A 13,051-nucleotide genomic window follows, 5' to 3' on the forward strand; every position below is an offset into this window, starting at 1 on the left:
ATTTGAATAGGGAGGGGGAATGGAAATTTTAACACAAAGCACAAACACTGAAGGTCATGGAAAGGCAAGGAAGACATTGTCTCCTTGTCATTAATATTGAAAGGAAGACCAACCCTGCTGTATCAGAGTAAAAAAATGAATACTTCTTTTGATTGGGAAGAAAGTTTCTCCATGCCTGGTTGCAGTGCAGCATTGCACATCAGAGACTGCTGAGGCTGAGAGCAAGGAGAATTAATTACTTTGCTTTTTGAAGCATGGACTGCTCTGCTCTGCTGTGCCAGCTTCAAGAATGATAAGCACTTATCCAAAGAGTGCAGTTTTGTCCTCCAGGGTGGGAGTTTTGCCCATCTAAATCACAGGAGGCTGCTGAGGCTTTGTTTTGTTTTCTTCATACTTGACCTGCACTTGAACCTGGACATCACCACCCTCTTTTCAGACTCACATTGAGCAATTTTGTGCCATCCATAGGAGGGACACTGGACTGAGCACTGCTGGGCCCAAAGTGCCCTGGTGTCACTGTGCTCAGCACTGTCCCAGAGTGGGGCTGCTGCCACCCTGGCACAGCACAGCCCCACAGCCCAGACAAGGCTTTGCCAAACATGAACTTATGTCCAAATCACCCCCTCTCAGAGGATTCTGCTTTTGTAGAATCACAGCATATGCTGAGTTGGAAGGGACCCATCAGGATCATTGAGTCCAATTCCTGGCCCTGCATGGGATACCCAAGAATCACACCCTGTGCCTGAGTTTCAAGGGCATTTCAACATCTAAACAAAAGTGAAGTACACCTCTCTCAGGGAGCAGGTGGTGGCGCTGAACAATGTCTTCAGCACTTTGTCCTCAGCAAGGCAGCAGCAGAATAGGCTTATTGATAATGTGCTTGGCCTTTTGGCCTATTTTGTTGAGTCTCTTATACCTCCCACTCCTACTTATTCATTTAGAAGGTGATTTTTTTTTTATACAAGTGACTTGGGAACTGAAGTCATACAGGTTGATGAAACTTTCCTGCTTTACTCAGAAATAACTTCCAGGTGGCCCTTAGCAGGAGAAAAATGTTTTTGCTCAGTAAAAGCACAACCCACTAATTCAGGGCATCTGCAGATGCTGCTGCACTGACCTTCATCAGACAAAATTACAGTGTTTAAATTTTCACTATAGTGTTGACACTCCTTCTGAAAAAGAGCAGTTCCCACCTCTCCCAAAGCCACTGCTTGTGGCCATCTGCAACTTCAGCTTGCCAGAGTTATAACTCCCAGTGCTCCTCCTCATCCCAGCTCTTTGGCAAAAGCTGATTTACCTAAGCAGTTGCAAAAGAACCTCAGGACACAGGCATGGGGCAGTTTTTAAATGAAGAGCTCCTGCTGGCCTGTTTTAAACAGACTCTTCCAGCAATACTCAGTGAACCTCATCCCAGTTGTCTGTAGAGCCAAAACTGTTATCTCCTCTGCATCCTGCACACTGAAGTTCTTAACTCATCTTCACAGCCACAGCATTAACAATTTTTAAAAATAATCCAATATGCCCAACATAAGAATACATATAAAAGCTGCTTGGAGCTTATCAGGTTTTATTATCCATTTCTTGATGCCAGCCAGAACTGCCTTATTTCCATGCCTGGCATAACTTGTATTAATTTGATACTACTGAAACACAGTCACCAGCACCTAAGCAAGTCAAGGATCAGGCTGACAGACAAGAAAAATCAGCACTTCTTTTCAATCATATTCTCCCTGAATTATCTTCTGCAGGTAACCATTTCTTAATTGACATCCATGCTTGTTCAACACTAGATGAGTCCTTCAATACGACCCCAGGCTAAGAGCTTCTTAAACCCATCATCATTCAGGTTGCAAGACAGATGTAAAAGGGTAGGGGAAAAAACAGTTGTGCTCAAATGGTCTCTGTTGTAACTGCTATTCAAAAAAGGGGACTGCAGGTCTAAGGCACCAGTATAATTTTCCTTTCAATTTTTCTTTTCCTTTCACACCCTTATTCCTCAGCTCTTTACCAGTGCCAGTCTGTGGCTGTTTTTCTGGCAAACACATAGCAAAGCTGAAGCCTGACACACAGTGGTATACTCAGAAAAAAATGCAAGTCTACAAAATTGCCCTCCTATATTGGCTTTACAATTGCTCCCTGCCCAGCAGCACCTAAGAGCAAGCTCACCTGTTGGCATATACTTAGCAAAGCTTGCAATTTTAAGATACTACTCTGAAAGGGAAAAAGATTAAATTTTCATAGTTCAGAGAGTGAGTGATTTGGCCCATAGATTAATTTACACCTCAGGTCAAAAGAAAGCAAAGCAGTGATACAGCAAGGTACATATCCAGTAAAAATGACCTTGGCAGTGAAACAGTGCTGAGTTACAGAACACCAAATGCGAGGGAGATGCCATGTGCTGGGCTGCCCCTCTCCTGGCTGCTGGGGACACACAGCCCTGCCCCAGTGTCCCACAACCTGCTGCCCAGCTGGCACTGCCAGGGCAGGGTGTGCCACCACATCCCCAGAGAGCGAGCAGGAACGAGCCCTTCCCTGAGCATTAAAAACCAGTTCACCCCATGGAGCGTGACTGAATTCCCTCTGGCTTTGCAGCCATGAGGGCATTAGGACTAAACTACTCTGAGACAGCCCTCCCCAGGGTCAGAGTGCTGCCTTCATGGTCACAGAGGAACAATCAATCACTTTCCTGCTTTCTACTCTTTTCCCTGGATTTCTCCTGCTTTCCCTCCCCTTCAGCACCATGTCCACGCATCCTCTTCAGCAGGGCTTTTCCTCTAAACAATGCAGCCAGGGGTCAGGATTAATCACAGAGTCTTCCATACTCCATTTCCCTGCTCATTGTCCCACCACTTGTTGGGAACCTTATCTTTCCTAGCTGGTCTTATCATGACTCGATTGCACATTAACAGAAACTCCCTACTCAGCAGGGTTTCCTTGTGGCTTCAGAGGGCAGCTCTGTGGAAGGAGCCACGCCACTAGAGCCAGCCTTGGAAGTCACTGATCTCATTCAAGATGCACAAAGGGACACAGAAAGGTCTAGCAGAACTTGGAAGAACTGGCAAGAGCAGATTTAGAAGACAAAGACTTTCTATAGGGGGGCAGATGCATTAGCTTATGTTGTTTGTATTAAATTATACAGTAAATATTTGGCCCAATGAGCTGTGCTCTAATAGCAGCTGCAGAGCTGTCTGAGATCCTTCAGCACAGAAACTGCATCCAGCTAAAACATCCCCCTGCCCACTTAGCTGCTTAACCAGACAATACTGCCCCAGGGCCTGTTGGTATCTGCCTGCTTTCAAGAAATTAGACTGATACAGTTCCTAGAGATTTACCAGACCTTCAAGGTGCAGTATCACCACACCTACACATCCAATACAGGATTTTCTCCTCTAATTCTACTTGCCCAGAAAGGTTAAATGACATGAACTTATATCAATGGCTTTTACTATTTCTTCTTTTCTTGAAAGATACATTACACAGAGGAATTTGCTATTTGAAAATGACAGAATAATGGGTGCAAGGTGGGGGGAAATGCTTTGTTAGAGATGAGAAAAGTAATTTCTTAATGGGTGGATCTGTGAACCCCACAAATCCATCTCTTAAGAAGGCAATGGTTCATCCAAGGACTCACAGCCTGGTGAGATCTCCCAGGGTCAGACAGTCCAGGTGAGAAGCAAGCAGAGCTCACCATTTGGGTAATCACAGCTTCCCTTCTGTTTGGGAAGAGCGAAATGTCTGCAGTGACACAGCAATGACTGCACACTCCCCTCTGCTCCCAAAACAGTCCATGCACATCCACATGGGGTGGCTCTGAACCACAGAAACAAAGAGAAGGTTTGGAGAAAGCACTGGATGCTCAGTTACAACAACTAGAAAAAGATTGGGTAAGACAGCACAAAAACTCTTCTTCTGAAGTAGCAACTCCAAAAGCTCAAGTGGCATTTAAGGACAAGAATTCTTGAGTTAAACTAGTTAAATTCATCAGATCATCTGAGAGAACAAGCAGCTGATTCTGGAAAACAGAGATGGATGTAAGCAAGGGAAGAGGTATTAGACTGGTTATCACCTAAAGGGGTGAAAAAAATAAGAGATTGGTAATTTCCTGCCTGCATGACAGACAGCAGAAGAGGCAAGAAAGATTAGAAATTGCTATAAACCCAGTATTGCTACTGGGCACCTGATTTTAAGTAGCAAGGCTCAACTTCTGAAAATGGTTTGGAGTTCTTTATGTATGATGGCAGTCACAGCAGGCAATGGGTGAAGATCCCTGTTACAGGCTGCCCAGGCTCTCTAAACTAATGAGGATTTACATTCTGCAGGTGCATCTGGTGCCCCTGTAAGTCTTGTCTGCCTCTGCAAAATGCAGGCAGTGGGTGTGGGGCCAGTGCAGTAGAGCTGAGAATATCCCTCCTCCTCCTCCTGTGCTATTGTGAAACATTAAAATTGGCCCCAATGCTTTGAGTGCAGTTTCAGATGAAAAAGAAGGATTGTAGACTTAAATGAAATAATACTGTTCTAACTAAAACATACAGGAAAACAAAAAATCAGGTTGTAACTACACCAGTGAGAGCAACAGACATGCTAGGAAGCTTTCACCATGAATGCAGAAACTGCCCAGAAGCTCCAGGTTCTTAAACCCCTTCAGGTACTCCCTGCTCAGGGAGCAAAAGAGATAGAAACCCACTGACCCAATGGCTCAAGTGAGGCCTTTTTTCCAACATACAAGTCTCATCTCAGACAAGAGCCTTTTTTTGTTTTTTTTAATTTTATTGCAGTGAAAAGCCACCACCACCACCATAACAGTTCTGGAAACAAAGGCTGCAGAAATGTTTTGCCCCAATCAAAAAAGTAGGCTCTGATTTCAGCTTTTAAGGGTTGACTTGAATTTTAAAAGCAAAACAGAAAACCCACCATACCTCCTAAGATAACTGAAATGTCATTTTAGAAATAAAAATCTGAAGCATTTCATCCTCATCAGTATCATCCAAATAAAACACTCTCATGTTGCACCCCACCTCCCCTCACACACAATTTCTTTGCAATCCTGTTCCAGTGAAGCCTGTACATGTTGCAGGCACACACAGGTCTGATCTCCAGCTAAGAACCTCCCTTCTGTACACACCAAGGCTTTGCCCCTTTATTTTCACATTAGGAGCCTTCCCTTCCACAGCCTTCAGGAACAGCAGTTTTCATCTCAAGAGGCTTTCCTGACATACCCTGGGAATGGCTGTACCCAAGAGGTGCCAAACCAGGACTCCTCAAAATGATATGGCCATTCCCTCACCCTTATCTGTCCTATTCCCTCCTAGGCTGTATAGCCCCACCAATTAAGGGAAGTCAAATAAAACAAGCTTACTGCCAGCTCACACCTCCCACTCTTCCTCTTAGCCCCCATGGATGTTTTTGTCATGCTGAGGTGTGCTGGTCTCCCTGGGGAGCCCCTGCCCTGGCTGTGCTCATCCTGGACTACCAAAGCCAAAGCAGATGTTGATTCAGCTAGAGAGGAATTGTCCCTGTGAACAAGCAAGGGCTGCACTTCAGTTTGAATATTGCTAAGACAGAGCTGTAGAGTAGAAAAAACCCCAAATATTGCTGTGCTGGATGAACCAGAGCACTTCTAATTACAGCAAAAGTTTGAACTTTTAAAAAACTTTTGCCCTCCTGCTTGTAGATCCCAACCAGGCTCTTCTAAGAACATTAATCCCTAAAGATGTAGTCTGGTTTCTGAATTTACACAACACAAGGCCAAAAGAAAAACAAAAGCTCTTAATGCCATAAGTTGCATAAAGCTTTGGGGTCTTCAAGCTTCTTGAAGCTGCCTCAGAATCTTTGCTTTCCTTTTCCAACATTAATTGGATTTTGATCTTACATACCTTGGGGAAGAAAAGCGAGACAGAGCAGGAAACATGACAAGATTAACTTTCCTAGACGTTTATACATTCAAAACCCCAAACCCTCTAGCAGCTGAGCTTTGGATCAGATTTTAAGAAAATTATTCTGTATGTAAAAGCTCCAGAGTGAAAATACCAAAACATTAACATTAGTTAAAGTTAACTCCTTAGCTTAAACCCCTAAAACAAGTAAGGCCAATGCCCAAGGCACACATATGCCATTTTCTTTTTGCAGTTACTTAAACTCTTATAGCAGTAAGCACAGGTAGTTCAGAGTCAATGGACAACTGCTTAAAAAGACAGGTAAGGGGTGTAACAGGCACACAATCAAGGCTCCCTTCCAGCCAAAGGCACATCCCTGAGACCAGCTGGTGGTACCAATAAATACTGAGCAGTGTCTCCCTTTGCCCTCCTCCTTCTGTGGGGTTAAGGATTCAGTAGAGGAGGACAGAGACAGGTGTTGCTTTTCTTTGCAGTCTGATTGGAGACTGCCACTTTCTGAGCCCATATGGCAGATAAAAAAGCACTTTGAAAAACATTCTCTGATCTATGAATACAATCCCTAATTAATGTTTTTCTTTCCCATTTTCAAGTGCAGTTTAAAACACAACTTCTTAGCAACTTTAGATCCCTTCCTGACTGATGAAAAATATTGTTTCACCTGAAAAACAGTACCTTAGGCTTTGCTACCTCATTCATACACTAACACCACACCGCTTTCCCAAAAAATAAAACGAAGCCACCATGTGACCCAAATTGCATTTCTCCATCACAGAACCTGTTCCCCACAGCCTGGGGCTATGAGCACACCTGCAGCAGCACCAGGAGCTGAAGCAGTTTGGATTGCACTGATCCAAGACCCTCTGTTCTATAGGAACCACACTGTGCAGGAGGGGCACTCCAGCAGCCCTACCCTTCCTGGGCCCTCTCCACACCCCAGGGCCCAGGGCAGCTCTCACAGCACCAGCACTGAGCAGAGCCAGGCCAGTCAGTCTTAAGGAAGACAAGTGCTTAAAAAAGCCTTTCCAGATGGAGCAGGTGAGGGAGCTCTGATTTTAAGAGACTGAGGGGTCTGTTAGGGTTAACTACAAAGAGGCCTAGGTTCATTGGGGAGGGTGAACTGATACACTAACTTGAAAGAAACTTCCTCCATTTAACTCAATGCCACAAGGTGACCTGAACTCTGTAGTGTGAAGAGGCCAAGCAGCTTAACAAGCCAAGGGTTGGTACAGGCATCCTCACACCTCCAGGGGCAAAGACAATGAAACCAATAATAGACAGATCCACCTGCTGTCCTTTAATCCACACCCAGTCTAAGGACTAAATACACACATCCTCTTAAGAAATATTGTAAATATTCAGATGTAAGATGACTACTTCCAGGGTTTTGATGTTGAACACTACCTCCAGTGGCCATATCCCTCATCACAAAGGGTTAGGATTGGTCTGGCAGTCAGAGAAATGTGGCCTTAAAACCTGATTTGATTCTAATGGCATTTTAGAAGTGCTTTGCCTTTTGGAGAAGGAGCAAAATTTAAAAAAATGATGCACCAGAATTAGGATTTCATCATCATTTCCCCCCTCCCCCCTGCCCAACATCAACAAGATTCCGCACTGGCCTTGCCAGCATCCCACAGCTACAGCTCTTTCATGCACTTGTGCTCCCAAGTAGTGTAAGCACTCCTAGATCCTGTTCCAGATGATGAAAGGGTGAGCCATGGCTGCAAATGGAATTCCTTTCATCACCTGAACAGTGTGCTTGAGAAACACAAGCAGCTGAAGTGTTCTCATCTTTTCAATTCTAGAGAACAGCACATCATCACCTTGTAGATGTAAGTAATTCTGCTTAATATGCACATATTACAGTATTTAGCTTAATTAATCAAATCATGACAACAGACTTAATTCTGAACTTCACACTGTTACTATCATCCATGGCAAAATAAGTATCTAGGGATGCTTAGAACAAGAAAATCCATTTACTAGTGCAGGCAATAGCAATGCTAAGAACACCTTTACCAAAATTAGTGCTCTGTCATACTATACAAGTACAGATGGATCCATCATCCTAAGTCTAGCACAGAACAAGGGAGAGTGTGAATCATCTTCATTTATGGATGCAGAACAGGATAACAAAGTCATTACAAAGTGACTTGTTTATCAGAAGCTTCAAACTGTAAACTGGAGTGTATCTCTCCAGCTCACAACCTGAACCACCAAGGCAAAGCAATCTGCCTCCCTGGTAAGGCACACAGCAATACATAAACACAGAAAGAATCTCATGTTGCGGTGCAAACAACATGCTCCCCTGAAAATGAAAGACTCTCAGTTTTCCTAGTGCAACCATTGGATGACAACAGATTATTTCTTATTAAGTCACTGGAACACCACATCACTGAGCTGTGCTGAGAGAGGAGCTGTTGCTAAGATGAAGTGACAGGAATGACAGATGAAGCATTTGATTTCGTATTCTTGGCTCTTCTGCTGACTCTTTATGCAGCTGGAGCAAACTCAAAAGGCACGCACTTGTCATGCTCTTCTGCTTAGTATGGACCCAGCCTGTCCAGACAAGGAGCACAAATAATTCATACAGTGCTTCATGTACCAAGTCCATGATTTTCTTTGATGCTACTATGGTAACAAACAGGAAAAGTGCAGTCAGATGAACGCTGAGGGCTGAAGAGTCAGAGGATGCCCAATGTGTCCATCACCAAATCAGCTACAGTAAAAGCCTCAAAAGGAGTTCTGGCAGCTGTGCACATCAGTCTGGACAGAGAGGGTACTGCAGAATTCCAAGCTTACCTCTGGAAAAGTAAGTGATCTGTATCAATCCCACAAAGTTTGAGGGTAGGTAGAAGGATGCTTTCTCCCAGATGACAAAGAATTGATAATCAAGTATATAAAAAACAGCTGTAAAATGGTAATAGCCCAGAAGGACACAGTCTGTCAAAACTCACGGTGTAGAAAGAGACAAAGAAAATGCCTTTATGATTTTGCTACTGATCAGAGAAGACAAGACTCCCACCTAAAAGCAGGTCATTTTGTGAGTACTTCTATCAACAGCAGGAGATGGTGTCACAGTGCAGCTCTCAGACAATACCCACGGACCTGCAGATCACAAGGCTTGTCTTAAGCTGAAATATGATTTAGCAAAACAAAGACAGTAACACAGATTAAAATTTTAATTTAAAACTTTGCCAACAAAAATTGATTACAAAAAGGGAAATTATCTGTACAAAATAAGAAAGGAGGTACTCATTTTAACAAGAGACTGCCATTATTAATGTATGTGGGAGGACAAACAGCAGTTCAGGTCAAGTGACAAACTGAGAAACAAACAAACTGAACTTGTAATATGGAATTCTGAAGTGAATTTTCCATAAACAAAGTAAATTGACCTGAAGCAGCTCAGAAGATAATCAAGGTTTATAAGAAGTCTATTTTCCTTGCAAACTTTTTCCTCTTAATTTAGAGAAGGAGGACATACTAGAAAGCAAGACCCCATGCAGTGCAGTGGGCCAGGACAATGCCTTTTGCTGAGCTTTCTCTCACTGAAGCCTTCCTTTGGGCCCTCTGTACAGAGATATTCTGCAGTTGGAGTGTGCCAGGGGTTTAGCTGAGTCACAAACTATTGCATCTTCACTTAGAAGTTGGGTCCTGACTCAAAATGAAGACAAATGCTTTGGAGACTGTGAAATTCCTATGACTAAAAAGACTCAAAATGATGATTCTCAGACTATTCAAGTCCACATCAAATAACAGCTGTTGGTGAAGGATAAATCTGTATTTACAACACAGCACTCCTCTTTTCTACCTACCATTTTACACAAAGAAAGAGACAAGACCATTTTTAAAACTCATCCCCAAACAGACAAAAATGGCAGGTGATTTCTAAACTCCAAGTTCCTGTAAAACTTAAGCACACAGTATAATCCTTACCAGTTTTCTACATTTCTCCACAAGCCAAATCAACTTAACTGAGTTGCAGTGAAGACATGGAACATGCATTTCTTTTTAATTTCATCTAACTGCTCATTTTCCACTCAGCTTTGCATCACCTAGTATTTACAAGTTTTTACACCTTCAGAACCCAAGTTTAGTGAAGAAACAAAGTAGTAATAAAAATGTATCAGCCCAGATTCACTTCACCTACTTACAGTTACCTGAGATACCCACGCTGGGGCAGAACAGCTTTCTGTGCCCCACAAGAGATAAATGCTAAAGGACAATTCATCAGACTTGAAATTTATCCTAGTGACAACACTCGTCCTCCTCTGACTACAAAACAAAAAGTGAGCAACTACATTCTGACTTAGTCTTGGCTAAGGTTAGAGTAATTGTGTTCCTAGCTGAAGTGTTGGATTTATGTAAACCTAAGCCTTACTTGCTCACTAGCAGCTCCCACCTAGGGAGTCAGGGACAGCTGTCTTGTAAGAATGCTGTGAGACATGCACAAGTCCTTCTTACAGCTGGGAAAACTGAGATAAGTAAGAAGTTTGCTCAAGAGCATGCAGTGAGTCAGTAACAAGCTGGCATTACAGCTTCCTGGATCTTAGCCACATGCTCTGCCCATGGGAACCCAGTGCAAGGAAAACTGCTGTACAGAATCATTCCCTTTTCCATGTCAAACATTTTTACCAAAAATAGTACAGATGCTAATAAACAGTGTATGTAATTTCTTATTTGACAATGAAGGTCCTGCAGTAACCTGTTACATTGTATCTTCACCCTGCAAAAGATTATTTCCAGCTTTGATTCTTAGACGTCTTAAAGCTTTTAAGATAAAGCTGAAGATTCGGTTAAACAACGCTGCAGTCAGTGCCCTTAACCACAACAATGTTACATTTTCTAGTTTAAGCAGTATTTATGCTATCCAATTTGGCAACCAAAAGAGAAACCTTGAAGCCAAGAATTCAGATTTGGGGGGGAAAAAAACATACCAGACTTCAGTTTCACCAGAATAAGCTTTGTAACATGCCATGAAAAGTTCAGAGATTTCAATTCTGTGAATAATATCTGTTATTGCCATTTCAACAAAAGCCCTCTAATCCTTAGCCTTGCCCAGCCCATGATGTAACAGGTAGGACAAATGCTGCGTGGCAAGAAACAGCTCTGCTCAAAACACAGCTTAATAACAGAAATGCAACATTTGCAATTTGCTTTATGAATGCATCAGAGAGATATCACTTAAATAATGTTTCCAAAGACCCTGGGACTTAAGCACAGCTATGGAAAAAGTCAGCTTCCTAAACTTGGGGGCTTGTTTGAGACATCTGCCTCACACTAGATTCTTACTTTACTGTGGTCAACAAAGCTTTTAACATACCAGGCAAGATAGAATACCACTAGCTTGTTCCATCACATCATGGAACAGGACAGCCAATGGATCCTGTTGTGACAGACAATACTGTATAAAGAAGGCTTATTTTTAATGGCAGAATCACACTGGACACTACTGGCTAACCTGGAGCAAGATCTACATTTTTTCCTTCTGGAGTTTTTAATTGGCTCTTGAACCAGAAACATTCTTTCTAATCAGTTAAATCCAAGAGTACTGCAGAGAGCTCAGTTCTTAAGCATGCTCTGCACCAGGAACGGTCAGCTCTACGTCCAATTGACACCGAAGAATTGCTGATTTCCAAGGGCAGGAACTCTTCACTGGTCCCCTAGCCGGAAACCTTGGCCCCAGTTGTGTCTTCCACCACCCTGCTGATCTTCTGCAGCCCTTCTCATGCTGGCAGGAGGGACACCAAAGCCCGACACTCCTCCCCTCCTGTTTGGCAGCCAGCGGTAACTAGAACAAACCAGAGCAGGAGAGTCAGAGAAACAGCTGGACCTTGCAGGGAAATGCCAAGGCTGTGCTTTCTACTTTTCCATGCACTTCCTCTTAGCTGATACACTTTGTAATAAAAGTGGCTTTCCCAGTAGAATTTCAGAGAATTCTTTCCAAATCTAAGCTCTCAGCACACTGACAAATGGAAATACTGGGAAACTTCCATCTCTGGGATGTGTATGGTAACAAGAGAATTGCACAGAACCAACAATATTGAGGGCAGTTCCAGAGCTGTTACCACCTTTAAAGACATTTTTAAAAACAACCTCGTCTTCTAATCTTTATGGAAAATTAGGTTTACCAGATGGACTTGCAAGCACAGAATTAGAATATAAAGCTTCCTATTCATTGAAACTTGTACAGAAAGTATAGTATAACTGTAATTCAACACTTTGTTACAAAAAGGGTTAACTGAGTTGGCTGACTAAAGTTTGATATAGGAGTATTTGCAGCCCAAAACTATGTGGACAAGGGCAACTGAACTACAGACTTCAGCTTCTGATCATAGTATTTCAATGCCAGAACAATGAACATATCCCAAGAAAAAGCTCTTCAAAAACCAAGACTTGCAGTCCCAATGAGGGTGACTGATACAGACTGCAAAGCAGAATCATTTATAGCCCTGCACAAGTCTACAACTGACTATTATTGTTAAACATTGCTGAACTGGTAGCTACTATAACTATACATAGGGATACAGAAACAGATCATTTATAGGATAAAACTTCTTTTATATACCATCTGATAATTGTTAGGGAGTTCTCTTTACTACAGGTCAATTCAACAGCAGAACTATGACATTTATTCTCACTCTTAAGAGTGGGTAAAGGCATAAGCCATCCCAAAGGGCAACAAAGAACTCTCACATGGGCCATTTACAAGAAACTCAACATTTTTTATGACTCACCAGCTCAGTCAGTATGAGAGTCTCTAGAAGGCAGACTTGGCAAAGTATTTTACACTTTATGATCCCAACATATATATGTCTGATGAACCATACAAAAAACTGGACTAAACAAATAGTGATGTAAAGAATCAAGTCAGCTTACAGGAACTGAGGTGTGGACAGAAAATTCCTTCCTCCCAAATCCATTGGATATTTAAACATTAAGAAGAAATACAGGTGTCCAACCAGATTTCCTATCAGCTCATTGATGACTCTGTAAAGCAAAAGAAAGAATGGTTTCACATGCTGTCTTCTCTGAAAATAAATGAGTGACAATCTTCTGTTCACCTGCCACCAGGCTTTGCCAGGGTTGTGACACACAGAAAATTTCCCCTCCCTCAGCATTTTGCAGCCACTTCTTTAGAAGGGCTAACCTCCTGT

General features: G+C 42.6%; 1 protein-coding gene across 1 annotated transcript in view; it reads right to left on the minus strand.

Annotated features, from left to right (window-relative positions):
- The window catches only part of DERL1 (derlin 1), a 25,031-nt gene continuing 11,980 nt past the window's right edge, over positions 1–13,051 (minus strand). Inside the window, exons 7-8 of the mRNA XM_030969112.1 lie at positions 12,774–12,884; positions 1–11,685 (exon numbers count right to left, since the gene is read on the minus strand). Coding sequence (XP_030824972.1) covers positions 11,547–11,685; positions 12,774–12,884 — 250 coding nt within the window. The 3' untranslated portion in view covers positions 1–11,546. The remainder of the gene's footprint in view (positions 11,686–12,773; positions 12,885–13,051) is intronic.

The sequence above is a fragment of the Camarhynchus parvulus genome, chromosome 2 (assembly GCF_901933205.1).
Source record: "Camarhynchus parvulus chromosome 2, STF_HiC, whole genome shotgun sequence".
NCBI lineage: Eukaryota > Metazoa > Chordata > Aves > Passeriformes > Thraupidae > Camarhynchus > Camarhynchus parvulus.